Source organism: Camelus dromedarius, chromosome 2 (genome assembly GCF_036321535.1).
Source record: "Camelus dromedarius isolate mCamDro1 chromosome 2, mCamDro1.pat, whole genome shotgun sequence".
Classification (NCBI taxonomy): domain Eukaryota; kingdom Metazoa; phylum Chordata; class Mammalia; order Artiodactyla; family Camelidae; genus Camelus; species Camelus dromedarius.
In genome coordinates, this window is record NC_087437.1 from 14,635,172 (window position 1) to 14,661,816 (window position 26,645).

At 52.6% G+C, this 26,645-nt stretch overlaps 1 protein-coding gene across 6 annotated transcripts in view; it reads left to right on the top strand.

The window, feature by feature from the left end:
* TMEM108 (transmembrane protein 108) overlaps window positions 1–25,462 on the top strand; it is a 291,126-nt gene extending 265,664 nt beyond the window's left edge. For all 6 annotated transcript variants that reach the window (XM_010987823.3, XM_010987824.3, XM_031436631.2 and 3 more), the window contains 3 exons: window positions 9,835–11,259; window positions 20,305–20,459; window positions 25,115–25,462. In XM_010987823.3, coding sequence (XP_010986125.1) covers window positions 9,835–11,259; window positions 20,305–20,459; window positions 25,115–25,237 — 1,703 coding nt within the window. In that variant the 3' untranslated portion in view covers window positions 25,238–25,462. The remainder of the gene's footprint in view (window positions 1–9,834; window positions 11,260–20,304; window positions 20,460–25,114) is intronic.
* Window positions 25,463–26,645: the final 1,183 nt, after the last annotated feature.

Sequence of the window (26,645 nt, forward strand, 5' to 3'; positions counted from 1 at the left end):
GAATATTTTAGATGGTGAGAATCAGAGGAAATATCAATAGATACACCAAGAGTCGGAATTTTCCTCCCCTCTCTAAGTGGGCTCCCAGGTGTATCCGTGGCTGCATGCTCTCACTCCAGGGTGCTGAGAAGTTAAGGAATCAGTATTGACACATTATTAACTGAAGTCCATACTTTATTCAGATTTCCTTCATTGTCCCCTACTGTCCTTTGTCTATTCCAGGGTCCCAGCCAGGATACCACGTGATGTTTAGTTGTCATGTCTCCTTCGGTACCTTTTGGCTGTGAGTTTCTCAGACTCACAAGACTTTCCTTGTCTTTGATGACCTCAGTGAGGAGTCCTGATCAGATATTTCACAGAATATTGGGATTTTCCAGATGTTTTTCTTATTAGACTGGGGGTGTAGGTTTGGGGAAGGAAAGCTACAGAGGTCAAGTGCCATCTCCATATCCAGGGTACCTACCATCACCATGACTTTATCACTGTTGATGCTGACCTTGGTCGCCTGGCTGAGGCAGTGTTTGTCGGGGTCTCTAATGTAAAGCATGGAACATTTTTACAAGCTTTGTCCTTTTAGTTCGGGAGAGTACAAAGCAGTCTGGGCCAATGCATTTGTGTTCTTCCCCATGATGTCAGCGAGACGTTACCTGAATATTAATGATCCTGTTATTTTATCAGAAGCTGAGCTAACCTTTTCATCCACCTAATTCTGACTCTCATTTTTGTTTGGAGGAAGTCTTTAAGAGAATGTCTTTAGTGTGTAGGTTTGTTCCCCTGTCACAGCTGATTTTCCTCCCTTCTAGAATGGCAGCTCCTTGAAGGAAATGATCATGTCTTCAATAAATAGGCACCATATACTACATAAATTCCACAGTGCAGTCACATCTTCAGTATGTGGTCACCTTATAACAGCCTCCACCTTTAGTCCATCTGTCCCCCAGCCCACAAATTACATGTGTGCCAAGGGGCTTCATGGCACTGCTAGTAAGCATTTGTTCCCTCCTTTCTTTGGGGGAACTTGGGGCTATAGATCAGAGAACTCATCATGTTACAGAAAGAGCCAGAATTGAGATGTTTCCCTTTCCTTGAATCTGGGTAGTAGACAAAGACAGTAAAGGAGCCCAAGACAAAATCACCTGCACTTAGAAGCCCCTGATGTTTAAACCCAGAATGGTCATTGAAAAAGCTTTAATTTCACTTCTACGTTGATGGTATTCAAGTAACTATTACTGCTTAACAAACCACCTCTAAAAATCTTAGTGGCTTAAAAACAACAACAATCATTCATTTTACTTATAAATCTACAGTTTGGGTAGGAATCACTTGTCTCTGCTCCCCGCAGACTGGGCTAGGGCAGCTTGAGTGGGGCTGGAAGACCCACTTTCAAGATCGCTCACTCCCCTGGCTAGCAAGTCGGTGCTGGCTGTCATCTGGAAGTTCAGCTGGGACTGAAGGCCAGGGGCCTCAGTTCCTTTCCACATTGCTCCCCACCATGGACGACTCAGGCTTCCTCACAGCGTGGCAGCTGACTTCTGAGAGTAAGCACCCGACAGTAAGTACTAGGAGGCAGCTATACCATCTTTTATGACTTGGTCTCAGAAGTCACATAGCATCACTTCAACTGCAGTCACAGACCCACCCAGGCTCCAGGGGATGGGACATAGACCTCACCTCTCCATAGGAATGCTGAAGTCACATTTAGGAAGAATAAGTTGGTTGGCATGTGTTAAGGTGGTTATTTTTGGAAAATATAAGCTGTCACAGCTGGTTAGTGATTTGATTTAGAAGAATTTATTTTTTTCCCAGTTTTATTTAGATGCAGTTGACATACAACATTGTATTACAAGATAATGATTTGTGTCTATATTGTGAAATGATTATCGCAATGTTTAGTTAACATCAAGCACTTCACATAGTTTGAATTTTTTGTGTGTGATGTGAACTTTTAAAATTTACTCTCTTAGCAACTTTCAAATATGCAATACATATCGTGAACAATAGGCACCATGTTGTACATTATGCCCCAAACTTACTTATTATAACTGGAAGTTTGTACATTTTGACCACCTTCACCCATTTCCCCTACTCCCTACACCCCACCTCTGGGAACCACCAATGTGTTCTCTGCTTCTAAAGCTTGACTTTTTTTTAATTCCACATGTAAATGAGATCATAAGTATTTGTCTTTCTCTGTCTGACTTATTTCACTTAGCATAATGCCCTCAAGGTCCATCCAAGTTGTTGCAAATGGCAGGATTGCCTTCTTTTTTGTGGCTGAGTAATATTCTTGTGTGTGTGTGTGTGTGTGTGTGTGTCCCACATTCTCTTTATCCATTCATCTATCAGTAGACATTTAGATTGTCTCCATGTCTTGGCTACTGTAAATAATGCCGCAGTGAACACGGGGGAGCAGATACCTCTTCAAGATAGTGATTTTGTTTCTTTCAGATACGTACCCAGAAGTGGGATTGCTGGATCACATGGTAGCTCTATTTTTAATTTTTTGAGGACCCTCCATACTGTTTTCCACAGCAGCTATACCAACTTCCATTCCCATCAGCTGTGTACAAGGGTTCCCTTTCCTCCACATCCTCACCAAAACCAGTTCTCTCTTATCTGTTTGATAACAGTCATTATAGCAGGTCTGAGGTATTATCTCACTATGGTTTTGATTTGTATTTCTCTGATGGTTAGTGATATCGAGCACATTTTCTTGTACCTGTTGGCCATTTGTATGTCTTTGGAAAAATGTCCATTCAGACCCTTTGCCCCATTTTTAAATGGATTATTTGGCTTTTTCTTTTTCTTTTTCTTTTTCTTTTTCTTTTTCTTTTTCTTTTTCTTTTTCTTTTTCTTTTCTTTTCTTTTCTTTTTTTTTTTTTTTTTTTTTTTTTTTTTTTTGCTAATTGAGTTGTATAAGTTCTTTATATATTTATGTTTGCTGTGGCCAAGGTGCTGGACTGCGTATAGGGAATAACCTTGAACCAGACAGTCTCTGGCCTCTTAACAGCACAGAGTTGAGACAGGGAAACATAAGACACTGGGCATTTCCATTCAGAGATGAGGCCTGGAATAGGGGTCAGCTTAGAGGTTACCAGCCCACAAGGAGGGACTCCTAACAAAGTCTTCAAGGCCCAGCAGGAGTTCTAGGTGGAAAACGCTTGCCCCAGTTGGAACGGAATGACTAAGGCAAAGAAGCAAAAGCTGAAGGTGAAAGTCAGCGTGGTTGCCCAAGTGTTTCTTCTTCAGGGGGACGTTTTGCTTTTTGATTGTGGCCATCACAGCTGTTACTGTTGTTATGTCATTGCCTGTCTTCATGAAGTGTCCTCCTCCTCATGTAGGACATTTTCCTGGATCAAAAATGGCTCAGTACCTGAGGTCTCGAGCAGCCTAATCAGAGAAACCTGGGTTTAAATCCTGGTACTGCTACACGGTGGCCGTTTTGACCTTAAACAAATGGCTTAATGTTAGCATGGAGGTGATGGGAGGACTCAGACTGCAAATTTGTCATTCTTGCCTGTTCCCTGCTCCCAAGAAAGGACCTGGACTGTGGATGCTTGCACATGTGAGTGCAGTCTTTGTTAGGAAGCTGTGGTCTGTCAGCCTCCCAGAGCTGCGGCATGGGGTGGATCCATGCCAGCTGGAGACCTTGGGTGTGTCTGGGGCACCCACGCCTCATCTCGCATGCTTTTCTTGCCTGCATGTGTTCTAGAGATTGTACTCTGAGCGGTAATTCCCAGTGGAGTCATGGGCCTCACCAGCCTAGCTGTTGAACCCATGATCTGCAGACATTCCTGGAACCCACCAGGTGATGGCCTCAGGTGTCTCTAAGAGCTAAGCAGGACCCTCTGTCCTTGAGCCCTGTGGCCTGAGGCATGTCCCAGCAGGGCTTGATGGGAGGGAACATTTGGAACATGGCTTCCTGGAAAGAGAGTAGCAGCTAAGATGTGCACCCCAAACTCCTCTTTTTCTTTATAAAAAGACTCCCTTTCACAAAACGAGTACCTGTTAAGAGCAGCCGCCCAGCTCACCCTAAAGCCCGCAATGCGTGTTTGTTTGAGTGAGGGAACCGTGCTCTGAGGAGTGAGGGGGGTTTGATCTTAAAACAAAAGGGCTCACTGGAGTTCAGAGGATGGAGCACCTGAATCCCAGGAACACATAAAGAGATCCCTGTGGATTTGGAACATCCGTGGGACTGGCCGGGGAGTGTGTGGCCCAGGGTAAGGATTCCACTTTGTTCGGCCTCAGCCTTCTCATTTGGAAAGTGGACGAGTTAGATGCCAGAGGGCCCTAGGATCCCTTCCAGTTAAAAGACAGTAACCCGGAAATGAGAAGAGCTGTTTCCCGGCAAGATGGTATGTTACTGCCCACGCAGAAAACAGACTCCCTGATGGCCAGGCTTGGTAGGCCTGGATTCTCCTTCTTCTTGTTGAAACATCGGATGCAGAAGCTAAATTCCCAAGTGTTCCAAATATCTATTGCTGCAAAACACCTCTCCCCCCGACTGTGGATTAAAGCAGTAACAATTGTTTTTTGTGCCCCTGATTGTTAGGTTGACTGGGCTCAGCTGGGCAGCTCTGACTTGGGGTCTGTGTGGCTGTGGCCAGCAGTGGCCAGGCCAGGCTCGTCTCCCGGGCTCCTCTCTCATGTCGATGCCCGGCTGGACCTGAAACAGCTGGGGCTCCTTCTCTCTCTCTCTCTCTCTCCCCACGGGCTGACCTTGACTTCTTACACAGAACGGAAGGCCCCCAAGAAACACCTGCAGAAGCTTCATGACCTTTTCTACCCCTGGCCTTGGAAGCCACGTGGTGTCATTTCTACCCCATTCTGTTCACAAAGGCTCACTTAGGCTCAGAGGGAAGAGGAAACAGACCCCTCTGCTTGCTGGGAGGAGTGTCCGAGAACTTGCAGGCAGGATTTTAAATCATCACCCCCAGCATCCAGGCTGGCCATCGTGCTTAGTGACAGGGGATGGCTGAGAAGGCATCTCAGACCCTGCTGTTCTGTCACAGGGTTTTGAGGCATTGGAGCAAATATCTGGCAGTGGAAACCTGGTTGAATGGGGAGGGAAGCTCTCCTTAGAAGAAGATATTTAAAAGTACAAGGAAAATGAGATAGAATTCTGTATGTGCAGGAGAAAATGTATCCATATAATAAATGTGTCCTGTGTGTGTAAGTGATTTTAAGAGCAAAATTATACAATTAATTGAATTAGTGAAACGATTGTGTGCACCAGATGCCAGGATTAGGGAAGAGGAGAGAATGAGAGTGGGGATACCCAGCTTGGGTGTTGTACTGCTTCAAGTTTCCCCCGTTACTTACAAAAGAAAGTTAATTGAATAACTTGTTAAAAGCACCCTAAATGTATAATATAGAACCCTGAAATGGAGAGAGACGAAAACAGGATTAAGAGGGAAGGAAAATGAAAAGACCAATAATAGAAAATCAGTTCTCAAGAGACTGTGGACCATTGCTTCTGAAGGTGCAGAGCAGGGCAGTGAGTGAACGTGGCTGAGTGTAGACTCTGGGGCCGAGCTGCCGGGTTCAAATCACGGCTCCCCGTCCCCAGCTGTGTGGTAGGAGGGAGCGTTCTGTGCCTCTCTGTGCTGCTTCTCCTCTGTCACAACAAGGAGCTAATAATAGGACCTGCCTCATCGGGTGGTTGGGAGAATTAAAGGTGTCAGGACAGCCCTCGCCCTCCTAGCATGCGTGTTCTCAGGAAGCGCTCGGGACGGATTGGCCATTTCGCTCGTCACGAATTTCCTCCTTGCCTTTGCCAGATGCAAGTATCCTGCCCAATGCGAGCTGTGGACAGCCAGCCGAGTAAACAGAAGGAGGAAGGCCTTTCTTTTCCTTGGGTCCTGGGATCACGTATGCATTGGAATTCAAGGGAGGAGGAGGCCTTCCTGCGCCATCTAGGCACCCATCAATCTGCAGGTTTCCACCCTCTACACTTGTCCTTATTCCAACATGCTTTAAAAATCGGTTCCATATTTAAAACATGTCAAGTTAGATTTTAGTTATAGATTCTCTGACATATTTGGAATCAGAGCCTCAGGAGTCTATTATGCAAATCCATGCAAATGATATGCAAAGAGGAGGTAGTCCCAGATTGTGAGGAGGGGAGTGAGCAGGCCAGCACAAAGGGCCTGGAGTGAAAATTTGCATCTGTTAGGGGAGCCCTGGGTTGAAGGCCTTGCACAGTTATTGTGACAGTCTGTGCCTTGCATTCAGTCCTTAACCTTTTGTGCCAAGGATAGACATTGTCCACAGTGAAGGTGACGGTGCAGGTTGAAGGGGATGTTTGGGCAGCAATGTTGCAGCAGTTTTTATGACACAAATGAAGTTGCTTTGAAATAATGGCTGTGATCCAGGCTGTGTCTCCAACCAGCTGTGTGTTCTTGGACAAATCACTTCACTCCTTCCGTTGCCTGCTCTGTGAAATGAGGGTATTGGGTTAAGTTGCCTGTAGGGCCCCAGTCACTGTGTGACAGCGAAATGTCACCCTCCAGGTGAAAACCCTTTGCATCTATGATGGTGGTATCCATTCATTGCACCAAAGGCTAAGGGGTAACTTAACAGTCCTCCTAGAGAGAAAAATAACTTCAGGGGATGCTGGCAACTCAAAAGAGCCCCAGCAAGGGCAACTGTGTTCACTTCCACTGTCAGTCTTATCAGAGAACTCCAGTCATACGCTTCCAAGCTGGAAGGATTTTAGCCCCTGGGATGCTCGTGGGGGAATTTCTTTCCCTGAGTAATTTGAAGACCAGGATGCATTAAGCCCTCTGCCTCTAGAGTCTGCAGAAGTTCTCCCATAGGCCAAGTGGTTTCCCCGCCTGTCCCTGGGGTCCTGTCTGACAGCTCTGTGCCACCCTTGATGCTGCTGCCAGAAGAAGGCAGGGCCCTTAGTCTCAACCTCATTGTACTGAACACACCTGTGGGCCCTTCACTTGAACTCCAGCTGTCTGTCAGGGCACCACCAGCCGGGCACAGGTGTGAGCTGACAGCCTCTCTGCCCAGGGCTTCTGTAATTCAGCCACATGGGTCTCGTGGAGGAGCGGGGAGTCAGGTGGAGCGAGCACCGGCATGGGGAGGGGGGGCTGCCAGTGCGTTGTGCTCCGCTCACAGACAGTTCCAGGTGCGTCTGCTCAGCTCCTCAGCCATCCCCAGTAGATGTGAGTTGCCCAACCTGCCCTGGGGTTGATTTTCCCTGTTTCACTCATCTCAGACCCCCATGGCTGTCCCCTCAGGTCACTCCCCAAAATAAACTCCAGGCACACAAGCCCTGGTCTCCGCGCTCTCCTTTTTTGGGGATCTCTAACTGAAGACACTTACTTCAGTCTGCTCGGGCTGCTGTGCCCAGTGGCATCACGGGCTAGGGGTTTAAACAACAGAAATTCATCTCCGCATAGTTCTGGAAGTCCAAGATCAAGGTGCCAGCAGGGCTGGAATCCCCTGAGGTCTCTCTTCTTGGCTTACAGACATCTGGACTCTCACTGTGTCCTGTCAAGGCCTCTTCTCTGTGCCCGAGCATTCCTGGTGTCTTTCTCTGTGTCCTAAGCTCCTGTTCTGCTAAGGATACCAGTCAGATTGGATTAGGACCCACCCCAGTGGCTTCATTTTGCCCTAATCACCTCTTCAAAGGCCCCATCTAACATACAGTCCCATTCTGTGGCTAGGGATTCAGCACATGGATTTGAGAGGATCACAGTTCCGCCCATAACAACACATATTGAACCAGGATGCTCATGAACCAAACAGAGGCTTATAAAGGAGTGTCCCTCAACACCCCAGTGGTCATGACCACCAGCCCTAGAAATAGATTGTCCCTGTGGAGTTAAACTGCCAGGGAGGGGCTGGAATGACCCTGAACCGGTCACAGCCCAGAGGCACACATTCCCTCTGTGGCTGTAACTTGTCCTCTTCCCGCCTCATTGATGGCGGGTCCAGGAACAGCACGTGTTTGGGATACAGCCCGGGTGTCACATACTTCTGCTATTGCGGGAGTTTGAACATGTTACTTAATCTCCCTGAGCCTCAATTTCCTGCCCTATCAAGTGGTTATGAGGGTTCAACTGAGCTTGAAAGACAGGCCAGAGCAGAGGCTCAGTTAATGGTTTTTACGATTAACCCAGATAAGCAGAAAACACTGTTGGTGTATGGGCAATACCATGAATGAAAGTTTACAAAAAAATAGGTTTATAGGACAAATTGTTGGTCCTGGAGAAGTGGGTGCTATGGTTTCTGTTCAATCTGTAGTCCCTCAGCCTCCCCCACCCACTAAGGTAGATGTGCAGGGTGAGGGGACACTGGTCCACTCAGACCCCACCCCACAACTAAGCTGGAGGAGGCCTCAGTGGTCCTGGGCCTTGTTTCAAAGGTGTGTCAAGAGAGCTCCTCCTCCTCTCTGCTTCTAGAAACTCACCAGGGCCCCTGCCTTCTCCTGTCAACTTTGCTGACCACCTCGGACCCCCCAGAAGTCACCGCCAGGGCCCCTTCTTTGACCATTGTCCTGCTGCAATCTGGTGGGGGAGGGAGACTCCAAGAGAGTTAGCAGAGACAGAGCTTTACCACTGTCTGGGCAGCTAACAGGGCTGAAGGAAGGGCCTGAGAGCAACCAGGCAGGGGTTCATGTGAACAAGGAGGAGCTCACAGGTCAGAATCAGGCCTTAGAGGTCTTTCCAGCACTCCTCTGTGACAGACACTCTTCCCTGCCCATGTGCTGTACGCTGGGGAGGAGGGGTGGGGCGGCCTTCTGGTCTATAACCCAGATAGGTCCTACATCTCACATTTACACGAGGTATTATTTTTAAAGATAGGCACATGCTGTTGTGATTAATAAAAATCCACACGTATTAAGAAGAGGTGTTAAATGCATAGGTTTTTGTCCTTGTGCACTTTCTCGGTGAACTAAAAGCATACACACTGACCATCATGCGCAGTCCAAGGTTTTTTTTTAATGCCCAGAAGGGTTCTTCCTACTCAGAAAGGCTAGGCTGTGGTTTTCACAGAGAGTTCAGCCTCACGAGCATCGTCGGAGAAGCAGTTAAAATGACAATGGAACACACCTTCTCTTCCAGGCTCCGTGCTGTGTGCTTTACAGGTGCCAGATCTGGTCTCTGGACCCCTGTCCCCTTCTGCCTGTCACTCTCCAGTGACACTGAGATGTCTGCCTGGTTTTAGGATCGTTTGTGGATTTGTACGTGCTCACCCGGGGCCACAGACTGCCCTGTTCATTTTGGTGTTCTCCGGGATCAAGGAGAGGGTAGACCCTCCTTAACTGTTTGGTAGGTGGGCCTGAATGAGCAGACATCTGTCGTCTGTACCTTTGTCTCGTTCATAAATGGAAGATTCAGAAAAGGCGTGGGAGCTGGTCAGCTCTGCCCACCCGAGTCCTCCTCACTGGCTCAGGGCAGCCCACGCAGAGCTGCCGGCTTCCCTGTGGTCAGGCCGGCCTCGACCGCTCCCTGGTTCACTGGGCCAGCAGGCGCCGGGAGGCCACAAGCCCTTCCACACCCCCCACCCCTCCAGCCTGTTCCGAGAAGCTGCCCTTGGACGGGGGGCCATGGCATTTCAGATGCATTTGGGAAAGGGCCCCTTTAGCCGACTCTGGTTCCCCTGCAGCTGGGTTCTCCCCCAAACAGGGGCTGGGTGGCACCCACCTGATGGACCTAACCCCAACTCCACATGGCCCTGTGTCTGCTGAGCATGGGCCTTGGGGAGGCTCCCGGTGTTTCCCATGAGTTCCCAGGCGTTCCAGGTTCGTGGGTAAGGAAGGCCCTGGGCTGAGCTGCTCCCAGGTGTTTCACCTCTGCTCTCTGTCTCCCTCTCAAGGCTTCCTCCTGATCTTGGCACTGACCGAAGCACCGGTGTTTGCTGCCCAGGAACCATCTCCCAGGGAATCTCTTCAAGTCTTCCCCTCAGGCACCACCCCAGGCACCATGCTGACAGCACCCCTCAGCTTCACCAGACACTCCTCCATGGTGGCTGCCCCTGCCTCCATGGTAACACGGACCCCTCATCCCGACAGACCCTCCTCACAGGCCACGGCTCCCATGGCAACGATGACGCCCCATCTGGACGGACACCCTCCTACAAACACTGTCTCCACCATCATGGCAACAGCAACCACTCCCCAACCTGAAGGCCCCCTGTCCACAGGGCCACCTCCTGCTGCCATGGCAACCACATCCTCCCACTCAGAAGGCCGCCCCCCAGGGGAGGCTACACCCACCATCCTGCCGACAAAGCAGAGGAGAGCCACCAGCCGCTCCCCCACAGCACCCTCCCGGGTGACCACACGTAGGCCCCCCAGGCCTCCAGGCTCTTCCCGAAAGGGAACTGGCAGTTCACGCCCTGTCCCGCCTGCGCCCAGCGGTCACTCTGTGAGGAAGGAAGGCCAGCGGGGACGAAATCAGAGTTCCACACATCTGGGGCAGAAGCGGCCCCTGGGGAAAATCTTCCAGATTTACAAAGGCAACTTCACAGGATCTGTGGAGCCTGACCCCTCCACCCTCACCCCCCAGAACCCACTCTGGGGTTACTCCTCCTCGCCACAGCCCCAGACAGTGGCCACAACCTTGGCACCCAGCAGGACCTCATGGGTACCACCCACCACCCCCCTGGTGCCTGCAGAGGACAAGCCCAGCCTTAGCAGAGCAGACCAGGGGGGTGGTTCCACCTTCACCAGCCAAGGAGGGGAGCCGGACACCACACCAGCCTCAGGCACCCCTACCGGTCCACAGCCTGCCCCAGTGCCTTCTCAGCACCCCCGCGGTGACCCGCAGGACAGCCCCAGCCACAGTGACTCCTGGCTTACTGTCACCCCGGGCATTAGCAGACCTCCATCTGCTAGCTCTGGGGTCTTCACGGCTGCCACGGGGCCCACCCAGGCTGCCTTTGACGCCAGTGTCTCAGCCCCTTCTAAGGGGCTTCCTCAGGGAACATCCTCAGCCCCTCAGGCTCCAGCCAGCTCCCCCGGGGTTTCAGGAAGCACTGTTTCCCAAGCCGAGGAAGAGGCTTTGGCCACCACCACCATGGCTGGCAGGGTGCCCAGTCCTCTCTCCACGGTGGTGTCCACGGCCACAGGAAACTTTCTCAACCGTCTGGTCCCTGCCGGGACCTGGAAGCCAGGAACAGCAGGGAACATCTCCCATGTGGCTGAAGGGGACAAACCCCAGCACAGAGCCACCATCTGCCTGAGCAAGATGGACATCGCCTGGGTGATTCTGGCCATCAGCGTGCCCATCTCCTCCTGCTGTAAGTGCCTCGCCCCTCCCCACGCCCCCCACTTCTACCTCCACGATGGCAACTTGCCCATCCCTACAATTCCTTTGCCCCAGAGTTGGGCAGTCCCTGCCAAGTGGGCTACAACACCCCCCAGAATCCCGGGAACGAGGTAACAGGACAAGAGTCATGGGTTATCACTCCCCACGTCCTCGGCTCTGCCAGGCCGTGGCTCAGGTGCCCACTGAGCATGAAGGCACGACTCCCAGGAGCTGGGGAGAACCTTACAGGTAGTCCGGTCCAATTCTGCATTTTGCAGAAAGAAACACCAAGCTGGACAGGGGACATGGCTCCCCCAGGACCCCCGAGTTAGTGAGACGCAGGGCTGGGAGGAGCGCTCAGAGCCTGTCTTCCAGGCCAGGGCTCTTGTCATGACACCACCCAGCCTGCTCACACATGGAGCGATGGGGCCCCAACACACCATCAGGGAAAGTTGGTGCTTTCAAACTTACAGCCTCCAATTAGCAGAGCCCTCACCTTCCTCCCCAGCCTCCCTTCTGGCTCCGCTGCAGTCCAGCCTTTCCTCTCTCACTTCTTCCCTTCCTCCTGTCTGTCTTCCCCCTCAGAAAGAAGAAGAGATGAAGCTTTGATCTTGCAGGAAGTTCTGTTAGTCTTGACAAAAACAGAGTTCCTGTAGTTCAGTTGAGGCTTGAGAGCTCCGTGTGAATTCAGCTATTCTCCTCCGCTGCCTGTTTTATTTGCTCATGGGTGGTGGGAGCTGATGCTTTGTGGACCCCACGTCATCTTTTGCTCTCACTGGTATGTGGGGAAGGGCTCTCCCCAGGCCACCAGCGCCTCCTGCTGCTGCCCGTCACTCCTTTCAAGACGAGTCGAGAGGCTTTCTCCCTGAAGAGCCTGGTGCAGTCACCTGGGACCTGAGGGCTTCCTTTATGCCTTCCCCACATACTTGATCCTTGGTCTTTAGGGATTCTCTGTTTGCCTCACAGGAATCCTCACTGTACGCAGCCCCACACCAGCCCACACAGCCATCATCCAGGCACCCTCTGAACCCTTCTGGGGGTGAGAAGCCCCCTGTCCTCTCCGCTCACCAGCTTGTTCCCCTGTGACCCTCAGATTGTTTCCTGGTTCTCTTGGGGGCCTGAAATCTGCCTCCTCATAATTTCTACTCTTTGGTCCTAACCTGTGCCCTCTGAAACCATACAGAGCAAGTCTGTCTGCCAACCCCTGGAATATCTGAACTGGCTCTCAAGGGCAGCCTTTTCTTTTTCCAAGCTGCTCATCCCTGTCCCTTCGAGTCTCTTCATAGGGCCGCCCTGCCCCGGCCCTGCCCCTATCTGCCCCTTCGGATGGCCTCCAGTTCCTGCCTGCGCCCCACACATGCCTGGCTGTGGCAGAGGACAGCAGGTGGCAGTTCCTCTTTCTGGATCCTTTGGTCACATTCAGGCAGCCTGCACCGGCATCAGCCCCATTGGTTGTAAGGCCTCACGTCATGTCATGGGCTTGGCCTGATCCCAAGAGGAACGAAGCCCAGAAGTTTCCACAGAGGAGGCTGTTAGGCCAGGTCTCATGCTTTTCCTCATGCTGTGAGTCAACTGTCAGTGCAGGGCGTGTGTGCCTTTAACACAAACCTGATTTCTGCTTGGCCTTGTTCTCCAGCAAGATCCTTTGTAACCTGGAGTCCAGACTCTTTCCAGGAGCCACCTCTCCCAGTTCTCTGTCTCCTTCTAGTTGAAAAGCAAAGCAAACTTTCCGTGCCAGGGTGGACAGTCTACTTCTGCTCAAGGACCCACTTCAGGAAAAGTGAAATTGTTGGCAGGTTGTGTATTTCATTCTTTCGTTAAGCAGCTCGATTGTCGCTCATGGAAACACACAGGTATTCCTAAAGCTGTGACTGCCCACTTCTAACACAGAAGAGTGATAATGAGAAAGTGCAGCACTATTAGCCAATAAATTATTAATAATGGTCCTATTTGAGAAGTAACCACATTAGGGACAGCTTTCCAATTTTCCATTCGTTCCATGTGTCCAGAGACTTCAGTTTACAGAGTGTGTTCCCATTTTTTTTAAATCATTCCTCCTTCAAGCAGACTAGCCAAAGTATAAAATAAAAACAAAAAAGTAAACACAGTGTCCAAGGAACACACCATAGACGTGGGGAGTAAGTCCCCAAGTGAAATGACTTGCCCAGGGTTCCAATCACAGGTGAGTCAGCCCAGGTCTGGGGATAGAATCTGTTGGGTTCTCCCCAGTATATCCAGAGCGCCCACTGTGTGCCAAGCACTGCTGCACGCACTAGGGACTCAGGGAATCGGAGATGTGTGGTGCGGCCCCCTCCCCAGCTGCCAGCGCCCTCTCCAGCCTCCACCCCCACAGGCCACACCCACCTGGGTTTGCAGTTCTAAAAGGATTCCTCTGGCCCTTTTGCTATGTATGAGTTTGAAATTAGATTTTACTGCAGAGCGGAAAACCCATGGGCTGCCTGAACCATGCCTACCCCATCAGCCAAGACAGAGGCAAGGACACAGCCCGGAGCTGCACCTCCAGGACGCTTCTGGCACAGACAGGAGCCTTCAGCTGCTGGGATGGAGCAAGTTACTTCGTAAAGGAAGATTGCCCCCGGGAACCACAACCCCCTCCTTTGGTGTCCCTCTGGCATTTCCAGTCTGAGGGAGGCTCTCCTGAGCCCTCACTCACCCAGGTTCCTGGCTCCCTCCATGTCCACCTCCCTGTCCTTATTCATGGCCCCGTGGGACCATCCTTAATCCTATGAAGGCCCAGATGAGGGGGACACTGAGCTGGAAGAACACTGGTCCAGCTTCAAAGCGCTGTGCTCTTTCCAAGCACAGCTGAGTAAATACGCAGGCTGTTTTCCTGACCCAGCCCCACTCCAGCCATCAGGCAAGCAGGCTTCCTCCAGGTGTGAGAGCCCCACATTTCAGACCCTCCCGGCAGCCACATTTGTCCTAATAAGCACACTCTACAGCCCTCGAAGAGGGGTCTCCTCCTGGCTAGTTTGCCAGCTATTTCAGGCCATCTGCGCTGGTAGCAAAGTGCGTGCACAGATTTCCTCATCTGGCTTTTCAGACCAGCCCCGGCTCTGGCTCTGCTTTTCTCCATCGAGCAGAAGCCAGACTCCAGATGGGGAGCTGCTGGGCAGGTGCGCAAATCCCTGGCCTCCAGTGGGAGCAGTGGGCGGTCAGAGCGAACCTCAGGCCTGCCCAAGAAGGGGTGTCGGCACTTCCACCTGCCCTTCCAGGTCAGGGGCCCCGCTCAGCGGCTGGGAGGATGTCTGTTGTACCAGGTCCGAGAAATGCTTTGTCTCCTGAGCCCCCCAGGGGACAGCCACATACATTTTCAGATGTGCCGAGAGCTGAAATTGATTGGATCCAGGCCACATTTGGCTGGGGCTGGGGAGCCATGAGGCTGAGCTGGTCTCTGCTGCCACCATCCGGATGCACAGCCCACCACCTCCTGCTACGAGCCTGTGGGCCTGAAGCCAAAGCGGTCCATCCTCACTCGTGGCTGTCTGGGCTCTGAGTTCTCATCAGGAGGTCATTGTGTGGCTCTGTCAGGCTCCCTGACCTGTCCCGCACATGCCACACCCATTCTTGAGAATGTCCTCATCCAGCCTCCCTGAAAAAGATGGGGGTTTATGGGTGAAAGCAGGAAACATCCACAGCTGGCCTTCATCAATCCATGTTGAGCTGTCCAAAGCAGAGTAGGCCTCTCTCTGAGCCCGGATGTGCCCCTTGCCCGGAGCAGGCTGGCTTCCTTCCAGACGTACAGTAAATGCCATGCGAGCGTCAGCGCCGCCTTCAGAGATAACACATCCTTGTGCTCGTGCGGCCCTTGGCCGTGTTACATGTTGTTCTGTGAGGGTTACTCAGATCTGAATGTCTGTGAGTATCTTTTACTCACAGACCCCAATGACTTTGTAGTTATCATATAAGAAAACCTGGGTCAGAAGTATTTCTTTTTAATTGCTCTTTCCTTTTTTAAAAAAAAACAAAAAAACAAAAAAAACTTTTCATCTTGACTTGTTTTGGGAGGAGGGGTAACTAGGTTTATTTGTTCATTTATTTAAATGGAGGTACTGGGGATTGAACCCAGGACCTTGTGCATGCTAAGCACGCGCTCTACCACTGAGCTATACCCTCCCTTAAGAAGTACTCTTTCCAGCAAAAAGAACAGGAGAGATGAGGACAGGAAGGCACTAACACCAGGTTTGTCTCCTTGGGGCTTATGAGCCAACTGAAGGGAGGCATGGCCTTGGGGCACGGCAGGCTTGGGAGGGGGAACGGGGGTGTCCCCGTGGCTGGACCACAGTGTCCTAGACACACTCTCAGGGTTCTTCTCTGTGCTTCCCAACAGCGCCCCCTGCAGGAACCTTGTGGCCCTTCCTCAGGCCCATTCTCACCAGCCAGATGGGGAGTCAGTGAGCCCCCAAATCTGGTTTCCCCAGACCTGTGGCCTCGTGTCCAGCCTGGCCTCCTTCCATACCCTGAGGCCTCCCCTGGCCTCCTCCCCCAGCCTCCAGAGGAGGGAAGTGATGGTCCACAGCTGGGCTGGCGCCACCGGACAAGTTCTTCCCTCCAGAGTCTCCGGTGTCTCACCTACAAAATGAGGGGCCAACCTGACATCTGTCAAAGATGCCTGCCTCTCTCACTTTCCTAACATTCACCCTGCATGACTCACTCAAGACAGACCCTGGTGTGACAGAAAGGCTTGGCTTGGGAATCAAACACACCTGGGTGTGACCCCAGCTCTCCCACTCGTCACCTGTGGAACTTGGACAAGTTGGTCCAATGCTTTCTCGCCTGTGGAAATAGGACTCAACGTTCACTGTGTTAGCTTGGGGCCTCCAGGAGGCAGATCCCTAAACAGAATTCAGCCTGCAAGAGATGTACTGGGGAAACATCTGCGAAGTATAACGGAAGCGGCTGGAGGAGGCGGGGAGAGCCTCAGCGCAGTGTGCGTGTGGCACGTTGCAGGGGAGGATGGGGAGGGAGAGGCTTGGACCGCAGGGCAGCCCTACGGAAGTTTCTGCCAGGCTGAGGGTAGTCCTCAGACCATTAAGAGGAGGCCCCTGTCCCACAGGAACAGGCCTGCTCTTGTAGCCCTGCCACGGCTGGAAGCAGCCCAGGAAACGTGGCCTGGGCACACACGTGGTGGTGAATCGGAGGGTAGTGGCCGGGCCCGGCCCTCCACTGTGCCTGTCCCTCCGCTGTGCCCCCGCCACAGGAGGTCTGAGCCAGCACTCCCGCAGCTGCAGCCGCCCCCACCCCACAGACTTGTGCACAGCAGAGCTGATGCATCTGAGGTCCTACCACAGAGTCCGCCGTGGAGAGGTGCCCGGTGAGGGCAGCGGGAAGATAGCATGTTCACATGATAGGACTGGCCATGTGTTCTCCAGCAGGCCACGGAGGGCGCACTTTCCGCAGGTGTTTGAAAAGGCTGCGCCTTCGGGCTACCATAGGCTCTCATTTCCATTTCCCATCACACAGCGGGTCCCAGCCCTGAAACCAGGCCCCTCTCAGAAATGTCAGCACAGTCCTCAGGGCTCCATCTTCCAATCGGCGACCCTCCTCCTTCCTGACATAGCTCTGACAAGCCATGGCTGATCCCCACTGACATGCCTGGGAAGCAGAGAGAGCTTGCTGAACTCACACTCATTTTAAAACTGGAGGGATTAGGGATGCCCTTGACCTCCTCTAAGAGCCTTGAGGCTGTTGCGTTGGGAGAAGCAGAGCAGTGGGAGCTTTCAAGAGAGCATCGGAGAGGGGGCGGCTCCCACCCTGTGTGTGCACAGAGCCTGTGGTCCACGCAGTGCTTCCTCAGGCACGCCCCCACCGGCAATCAGGACAAGTTAGGACGACCGGCAGCCAGAGGTCACTGAGACCCAGGTTCCAGTTCCAGTAATTAGCTGGCTGACCAGGGTTACTTCTGTTAACCTCCACGAGCTTCAGTTGCCTCTTCGGTGAATGGAAAGAGTGCCAGCTCCTCCCTCAGGCGGTTATTTTGTGGGTTAAATCAGACCATGAAGCCCCTGGGGACATACTAGAGACTCCCTAAGTCTGATCATACTTTTCTTTCTGGGATGAAAAGGTTTAATATGAAATAACAAAAGTGCTAAATCACAGGTGGAGCCTTGGCCTTGAACCACCCAACAGCTGTGCAGCCCAGTTTTCCTTTCAGGAAACTCTTACTCATTAAGCACTTGTTGTGCGTCAGGCAGTGCACTTGGAATCTTGTATTCATGATCTCGGACTCCTTACAACCCTGCCAAGTCCATAGGGATCAGCATCAAGAAGTGGCTTCCCTAGGGGGAGGGCAGAGCTCAGAGGTAGTGAGTGCTTAGCAGGTAGCAGGTCCTGGGTTCCATCCCCAGCACCTCCATTAGTAAATAAATAAATAAACCCAATTACCTCCCCCGCCAAAAAAAAGAACCAAAGAATGGAAAAAAAAAGTGACTCACCTAGTGTGATACACAGCAGAGTCACACCTGCACCTTTGGCATGTGGTCTCCAAGGCCATGCTTTTCCTGCAGCTGGGCTGGCTTCTGGTGTGTCAATGAAATGGTGTTTGAGAGGCCCCAGGAGCTCCCCGTTAGGCATGTGATCAGGCCAGGAGCACCAACAACGTGTGAAGGCGAGAATGCAAGGAACAGAGCTCTCCGTGCCCTTCCTGCAGGGCAGGACCCCAGTCCTGTGTCCTAATCAGGCCCAGGCTCACAGCAGTGGCAGTGTGGGCTCAGCCCAACCCTCTCCTTATGGTTTGGGTTTCTGCAGCTTGAATTCCCCCACCCCCACCTCACCACCCCAGGAGCATGGTGAAAAGTAGTGACAGTGAGGAACAAAGACTCCAGAAAAGGGGCAGAGGACTTAGGGCCTTGCCCCAGGCCCTGACACTTACTGTGACCTGCGGCAGTTAAGCCAGAGTCTTTGCACCCTAGTCTTCTGGTCTGTAGGATGCGGAGGGTGCCCTAAATGAGCAGAATTTCAGGCTGATTCTGCAGCCTCCCTCCTCACTCCCATTCCTCCTTCAACCAGTTGAAGAAAGGGTTCTTGAGAAGGAAAGGAGACCCACAAAATTTGAAGAAGTCTCTACCAGCCAGTCTAAAATTCCTTTGAGCTCAAATATTCAGAAATCGCCTTTCTATTTTGAAAATGTTTGTAAGGGGACCTGGAAGAAGGGTAAGCAAATCAGAAGTTTTACTGATAGAAACAGATTGGATGGAATGGAAACTTGCCTGATGGCTTGAATGGAAATTCGTCTGGAAGGCTTGTCAGGTCAAGATGCCAGCGAGGCCAGCAGCAGGGAAGAGCATTCCAGGATTCTTCAGCCCACAGGGCTCTAGGCTGTGGGCCCCGAGGTCTCAGCCTGTGAGGTGCCAGGTTTGCAGCTACCCTACACCCTGGCACACTCGGGCCCCCGGATGCGGGCCAGACCTTCAGGGTGCTGTGGACAGAACTGGGCCTCCACTGCCCCCTGGTGGCCACTGCCACCACGGTGCTGGCCTCTGTGCACGGCTCAGCCTGGGCGTCCCCATAGCTCTGCCCACCCCTGGCCCAATTTCAGCCACCCTTTGGGCTCTGGTGATGGCGAGCCTGGGCAGGAGGTACCCAGTCTCCATTTACTGGCTTTTCCCCCAGAGGGCTTCTGTTACCCTGGTCACTGCATCACCCGTTCCACTGTGTGACCCTGGACAGGCCAGCACACTTCTCCGACCTCAGAAGCCTTCCAAGTCGGCATGTCCGAGCCACTCTGCGTCTGAGCCACTCTGCTCACAGAGTGGTTTATCAGCAACATACAATGCTCCCTCCTCCCAGGGCCTTCGAGTCTCCGGACTGAACAGACAGGGTGTCATATCGCACGGTGGAAAGCCCCCGGCAATCCCATTTGTGCAGCGCGGGCTCCCCGTCGGCATTTGGCATGCCTTTGTGAGGCAGACTCGGGGAGGGCTGAGAGCACAGACTCTGGACTCCAGATGTCTGGGTTTGCTCTTGGGCAAGTCACTTCACCTGAGTCTCCTTTTCCCTGTCTATAAAATGGGGGCCCTACTGGTACCAACCTCGTGGAGTTACGTGGAGGATTAAGTGAATTAATACCCAAAAGCACTTGGAACCCTGCCTGGCACATAAATGCTATATACTGTTAGTGGCTTTTTTTTTCGTGATGATGGTGGTAATGCTGATGATGCCAGAGCAGCTGTCTTTTCAGGGTCCGGGACCTCTGCCACCAAGGCCCTCTGTGGAAGGCAAGGGCTCATTGTGTAAAGTTCCCTGGGCTCCATCCCTCTCTCTGCCATGCTCCTGCTCCGACTGAGAAGGCCCCTCTTCAGTCCAGCAGTGCAGCTCAGCACACATGCCATTCTTTGCAGCCAAGCTGGGGGAAGCCCTCCCACCAAGTGAGCAAAGCCTCTCCTTGGAGCAAACTTAGGGGCGATCCTGCAGCCACCACAGCTAGCCGAAATTACAACCATGCCTCTTACTCCTGAGCCCGTGAGTGCAGCCTCTAAATAGCGCTCTGGCCTCACCTACCTCACTGCCCAACACCTACCTCACTCCAGCCACACTGCTCACCCACATTGTTTGTCCCCCACCCCCCACCTCAGGCCCTTTGCACATGCTGTTTTCTCCACCTGGGACACACTGCCCAGCTCCTTCCCCATGTTCTAGTCTCAGCTCTAAGGTCACTGCTCAGGGAAGCCCTTCGCGACGGCTCTAAAGCAGCCTCTCCCCCAGCTCCCCTCCGTTATCTTTCTCACTTGGCCATGTTTTATGTTCTTTGAGCAAGTTAGCTTTCATGTTGTCTGGTCCCTCTGCACCGTCCATACACACGCTAGGAGGGAAGCTCGGGAGAGGAGAGCAGCCGTGTCTTTCTCTTCTCTCCCTGTCTCCCAGCACCTGGCACAAAAGTAGAAGCTCAACATAAATTAGACATTTTTGAACGAATGAACAAATGAATTAAGGGGGCAAGTGGCTGCGAGCGCGCCCATCACCGCCCCAGCCGGAGACCGGCATCTCCGCCCCATCTCTAACTCGGCTCTCCCCGCAGCCGTCCTGCTGACCGTGTGCTGCCTGAGGAGGAAGAAGAAGCCGGCCAACCCCGAGAACAGCCTGAGCTACTGGAACAACGCCATCACCATGGACTACTTCAGCAAGCATGCTGTGGAGCTTCCGAGGGAGATCCAGTCCCTTGAAACCTCTGAGGTAACAAGCCCCCCACCAAAGAGCAGCCCCGGCAAGGGCTGCCGCTGCGGGGAAGGCGCAGGTTCGCAGGAGAGCGCGGCGCATGCGCTCACGTCTTAGTGCCTGGCTCCTCCCAGCGTGGTCCCTGGGCCAGCGGCAGCAGCGCCCCGCCCCAGCCCACCTGAATCAGGATCTGAATTATCTAGAATCCCCAGGTGAAGGATGAGTATTTGCCCAAAACTCTTAACCCAGCTGGCCACTGAGAGAGCTGGGCTTTGAACCCAGGTCTCTGTGGCTGCCAAGTCCGTGCTCCTTTCCACTCTCACGTGGAAGGTGGGGCAGAGGTAGCTGGATTAGACACGGCCTTGCGTGGGGTTGAATGGAGTTTGTACTTTAGTCTTAGTTCGCGGAGGGTCATTGAAAGCTTTGAGCTTTGTGTGACCTAGTTTTAGATCTAAAAGAGTGTCCTGATAGCCTGGTGAGGGCACTCTGCACATGATCAAGGAATGGACAGGAGGGAAAGGGGGATAGTTTAGTGGATGGATGAGTGTATGAGAGGACAGACAGAAAGCCTAGGAATAGGTAGGTCACCTAGGAAGCAGGTGAGATGGCCCAGGAGAGATGGTGGACACCTGGGTAAAGGCAGGGGGTGGGGGCTGAGAGTTCTGGAGGTACAGCCCCCTCTCCTCAGCAGATCCATCCCCCCCGGCAGCCAGATGACCTTTTATAAACATAAATGTGATCACATCATTCCTGTGCTCAAACCCTTCAGTAGTTCCCCGTTGCTTGTAAGTTAGAGTTCTAAGTCTTTGCAGGTGGGCCTGTCCCCACCCAACCCTCCAGCCTCCTCCAGCCCCCCCCCCCATTTGCTAAACTCCAGCCACACCCATCACTGCATCAGGTGACATCACACTCCAGGCTGTGTGAGCTGTTCCCTGTCCTAGGGGTCTTCTGTTCCTCCCTGGCCCCCTTCACTTTCCACCTTGGCAACTCCGCCCCATCACCCGGGGCCCAGTGTAGCTGTCACTGCCTTGGAGAGGCCTCCCCTGACTGCCAGGCTGGCTTCACTCTCCTGTGGCGTGGTCTCAGCTCCCTGTGCTTTTCTGACATGGCACTTATCTGGGTTGGAGTTATGCAGCTGTTGGTTTGATAGTGTAGTTGAATAACTGGCGGCCCCCACATTGCTAAATGCAAGGGGGCAGTTCTGGGCACTCATTCCACACCATCTACCAGCAGCGTCCGCACATTTTCTCTAGTGGTATCTGGTGCCCCACCCTGCCCTGTCTGTCCTCCCCCAGCTTCCAGCTCCTCCTGTCTGCAGCGTTGGTTCCCTGTCCTTTCCCCGCCTCCAGTCACCGGAGGGTCCCAGCCCAAGCCTCCCACTGCCTCTCTTCTCCTTCTGCTCGGTTCCATGACTTTAAATCCCATCTTCAAAGTTGACTAGTTTCTGCTCCAGCCTTGTCTCCCCGAGGTCCAGACCCATGGGCCCAGCTTCGACCGTACGTCTAAAAATTCAGGAGCCTGAGACTGAACTCTTGGCTCCCCCTCCCACCCCAACACCTGGAAGCCCCCCACCCCGGTGTTTCTCAGTATTAGATGGCACTGCCGGCGCCTCTTCTGCCCCCACACCCCACATCCAGAATGTTAGCACACCATGGGGTCTTCCTCCCTGCGAGCATCTCTCACCACCGGCCCTGCAGCGCCTCGCCCAGGCTGCCAGCTGCCTTCATCCCCGGAACCCTGGATTGCTCCAGTCCCTTCCCCTACGGTCTGCTGGACCTCATGGCAGCCACAGCTCCTCCCAAGCCCCAGAGGGCTCCACTTCACACCTTGGGCAAAACCCAGATTCCTCTCAGCAGGCGCTTCCCTGGGTGGCCCCGCCCCCCTCCTCCCCACCTGCCAGACCATGAGCACCTGCCCCTGCCGCACTGGCCTTTTGGCCCTTCATCCGAAGCAGTGAGCTTGTCCCCACCTGAGAGCTGGCCCTTGCGCCTGTCTGAAATGCTCTTCTGGTTGCCTCCATCCCTCACTCCCTCCAAGACTCTGCTGCAATGCCACCTCCTCAGGGAGGTCCTCCCTGACTGCTCTATACAGGTTAGAACCTCACCCTCCACCCCTTGGTGCTCTGTCCCTGGCCCTGCTTTGCTTTTCTTCAGAGCACTTCTCACTGCCTGACATTGCACCCTTCTCGCTGCTGACTGCTGTGCTGTCTGTCTCATCTGCTAGACCATAAGCTGCCCGAGGGCAGGAGGCTTTTTGCTCTGTTCACTGCCCTATGCCCAGCCCATGGTAGCTGTTCGGTAAATGGTTATCACATGGGTGAACTATAAGCTTTGCTCACAATCTACCCATCACCCAGCCCAAAGCCTAACACACAGTGGACACTCAGTAAAAAAATCTTAGCTGAAGGACAGAAGGACAGGCCTCACGAAGGATTGACCTTTAGCATGGCCAGGGCACACTTGGCGTGGCAGAAGTGTTCCTGAGAACTGTGACAGTGTGTGAAACAGTAGATTATTTGGCCACCGGGCTTGCCCACTTTGAGTGTGGGCTGTGAACCCCTGGACTCTGAATTCCTCGTAGTCTCTTTACCAACTGGTGAATGAAACCCGAAGCCAGAGGACGGTGCTGGTGAGCACACCATCGGAAGGGCCCGGCTAGCACAGAACCCACCAGACGTCCCGACCCAGAGCACCAGGACACGTGGGACACAGGCCAGAGGCCCTGGCAAAGCGGCCACCACAGCAGGTCACACCCCAGGATCAGGGGGCCATGGTGGCTCCAGTGTGGGTTTACCACCTGCCCCTCCCAGCCGGCCCACTCCCCTGTTCTGCTCCATTCCCAGCCACAGCAGTTGTCCTCTCCCTGTGCTCAGGGGCCCTGCCACGCCCACGCAGCCACCACAGTCACAGGGCACATTCCAGCATCCGCGTCCCCCTGATCCCGGGCCATGAGCTCACCGCCCGCCCAGCTGCCAGCTTTGGAGGCTGCCAAGTGCTTTGCCTAAGCAAGTTTCTCTGGTGCCCTGCTCCCCTTCTGGGCTGATGAAAGCAGCAGAACGGAATCCGGGCTGTAAGGGCAAAATTGTGATGCCCAGAGGCGCTTGGAAACGTTTCTGTGCTTTCTTGTCTTTTTCCTTCCCCTCCTCCCTTTTCCTTCTTTCTTGCCTTACTTATTTCCTACAGAACTTTCGATTTTTTACCCAGTGAAATTTCTCTCATGCGGTTTACCCTTGGTGAACCCTTGCTTTGTGAGAACGGTAAAACCACAAGCCAGATCTCAGCCACCAAAATTCTCATCTGCAGCTCAACCCAAAAACCCAGTGCAGAAAGAGGACTTCTGTCCCCTCGCTGGCACACCACCCTGTTCTCCTTACTCAGACCCACGTCCACCCCTTGGATGCGCACTCAGCTGATTCCGGACAGTGAAGGAAACTCTTGTCTTTTGAAAAGTCATTTTACCAACAAATGGCCTTTCTTCCTTTTTCTCCTTATTACCCATAAAGCAATGCATACTTGTCAAAAATTGCATGTTTCGTTTAAGAGTCAACTTCAGAGTATTAATTGTGGCTTCTTAAAGTGAAGCCGTTTCTAAGCTGGTCTGGCCTAAGCCGGGTGCACTGAGGCCTGCTGCCCCATCTTTGTCCCGAAATAGCTGCAGACTCTGAGGCTTCCCATGTGGATCTGGGACAGGCTGTGACTTATTCTCCAGACGTATTCTGGGCCTGAGTCTGAGAACAGCCGTTTCGTGGCCCACAGATGCTTGCAGTCCTTGGTAGTTGAGGCCAAAGCCATTCAGATGCCCTGAGCACATGGCCCATTTCTGGGCTTTTCCACTCCTGGGGCCGCGTAGACGGACTGAATTTTTCATTCACTACCTGTTTATTGTGCAGTCACACAGAGATTCAAATCTGTTCAGCTCAGCACATCCTGTGCTACAAGAAACAGGGTGAGAATTCTGACCAGGCTCTGGGAGGACCCAGGAACAGGAAGAATGAGCCGTGGAAGGCTCTGACGGGTGGGTGGCAGGAGAGGAGAGAGGCAGCGTTCGGGAAGGAAGAGCCGCGAGGCCTCCCAGAGGTCTGTGAGACCCAGGCAGGAAGGAGAGTGGACCCGGTTTTGCCCACTAAGGCAATGAGCCATGCTCTTATGTGAGTCTTGCATGGAGGGCAATTCCATCCTGGCACCCTGAGATGGAGGTGGCTTAGGAAGCAGGACATCTTTTTTGGAAGCTGCTATAAAAATCTGAAAGACAAGCAGACAAAGCTCTACCTCAGTATCAGCAGTGAGGATGATGAAAAATGAGGTCAGGGGTGTGGAATAGGCGACGGGGATTAAGAGGTACAGACCTCCAGCTGTAAAGTAAATAAGCCCCATGGGTGTAATGCAGAGCGTAAGGACCGTGGTCCATAGAGCTGTAATAACTTTGTATGAGGACACATGTCACTACACATGTCACGTGATCATTTCATAATGTATGTGGATGTCAAATCTCCACGTAGTACACCTGAAACTCACATGATATTGTGTGTCAACTATATTTCAATACTTTTTAAAAAATGTTTACCAAGCAATCCCAGGTGGAAATAAACATCCCTGTGAGTACACGGTTCTTCTTTGAGAATGGCCACCCATGAGCCCTCTGCTGCTCACAACATCCCTTCCTCTCCCCCCCAGGACCAGCTCTCGGAGCCCCGGTCCCCAGCCAACGGCGACTACAGAGACACCGGGATGGTCCTCGTTAACCCCTTCTGCCAAGAAACGCTGTTTGTGGGAAACGATCAAGTGTCGGAGATCTAAGTGCAGCAGCCCTCGCTTTGCCGTTCCTTCCTTTTGTCTCTAAATTATCCACGTACAAATATATATTATAAATGTCATCTTTGTGTAACCCTGACTTGATGATAAAAAGTTTTCAGCTTTTTTTTTTCCTAAGAATTGTCAACATCTTTTTTATAAGTGTGGTTAGAAAAAAAAAATTTACAGAACGATCCGTGGCTTTATAAAATAAAGGTATTTCTAAGCAAAGCAGTTGCATTGATTGCTTCTCTTAATAACTTGTCCCAGCAGCCCCAGGCAGGGGAGGGAAGAGACTGACTGCACCAGTGGATGTTACAACGGCCTCTGAGCGCTTCTTAAAGCTCTGGTTCCTCTCCACTCAGTGTGAGGGACCCCATTTCTGCCCCTTCGTATGCACACCAGCGGAGGGAGCTGGGCCACCTAGAGGGACGCGACAGACTCATGTGCAAAGCAGGAAGAGGGAGCATCTCATCACCCCAAGGACGAGCACCCTGAACCTCGCTGTTGGCTGTCGAGTGTCATTCCATCCAAGGTTTGGACGCAGGCAGCAGCATGCAGCCCACAGGAATGCACCGAGGACGTCAGGCATCCTCGAGCCACGTCCCCCTAACATCCCACAACAGGGAGCTTCCACTGTGCTCACAGCAGGACTGCTTTCCCTGGCGACAGAAGGCTCCCCTCCAAGCACATCCCTGTGTCCTCTCCACCACCCACATCTGCAGTGGACACTCGTGCCTTCTCTGGAGAGGGTTTGGATGTGGGTCCCAGCACTGGAGCTTTGGAATACTCGCCCTGCTTCAAGGATCCAAGGTTTATTAGGGTTCACCTTGTTTCCTGGAAAGGCCATCACATCACGCTCTTGAGGAACGTGTTTGTGGAAGAAACCTTGACGTGTGGAGCTGTCGTTTCTAAACCTGCCTCCTGCGATCTTAAAAAAACAAGACTGCCAAAGGTGATGGCTCAGGAGAAGACATCACTGTATCCATGCTCAGGGCTGCAGACCTGCTTGGGGGTCACAGCGGGACGTCTTCCTCATTGTCCCCTCCATCGGTGGTCGCCTGCTGCCTCCCTCACCCAAGCTGCGTTCAACTCAGCTCAGCCAGCAGGGATCAGACCCTCAGAGATGCTAGAGGGGCTTCCAGAGATGGCTGTTCTCCACTTTTTCCCTAATAGATAGTGGCTGGGAGAGATGGTAACTGCTTTGACACTTCCTTTCTCTAAAAGAAAAATAGTTTGATAGTATATTTTGAATATAGATGTTCTTATAGTCAGATTGGGACCTGAACTTGAATGTTGACTCTTACATCCGTGTTGTTGCTGTGGTCTTTTTATCATATCTCTTTTCTTTCTTCCTACGTTTTCCTTAAAAAAAAAAAAAAAGATGGCCTTGAAAAATGTGTGTTCTCAATGT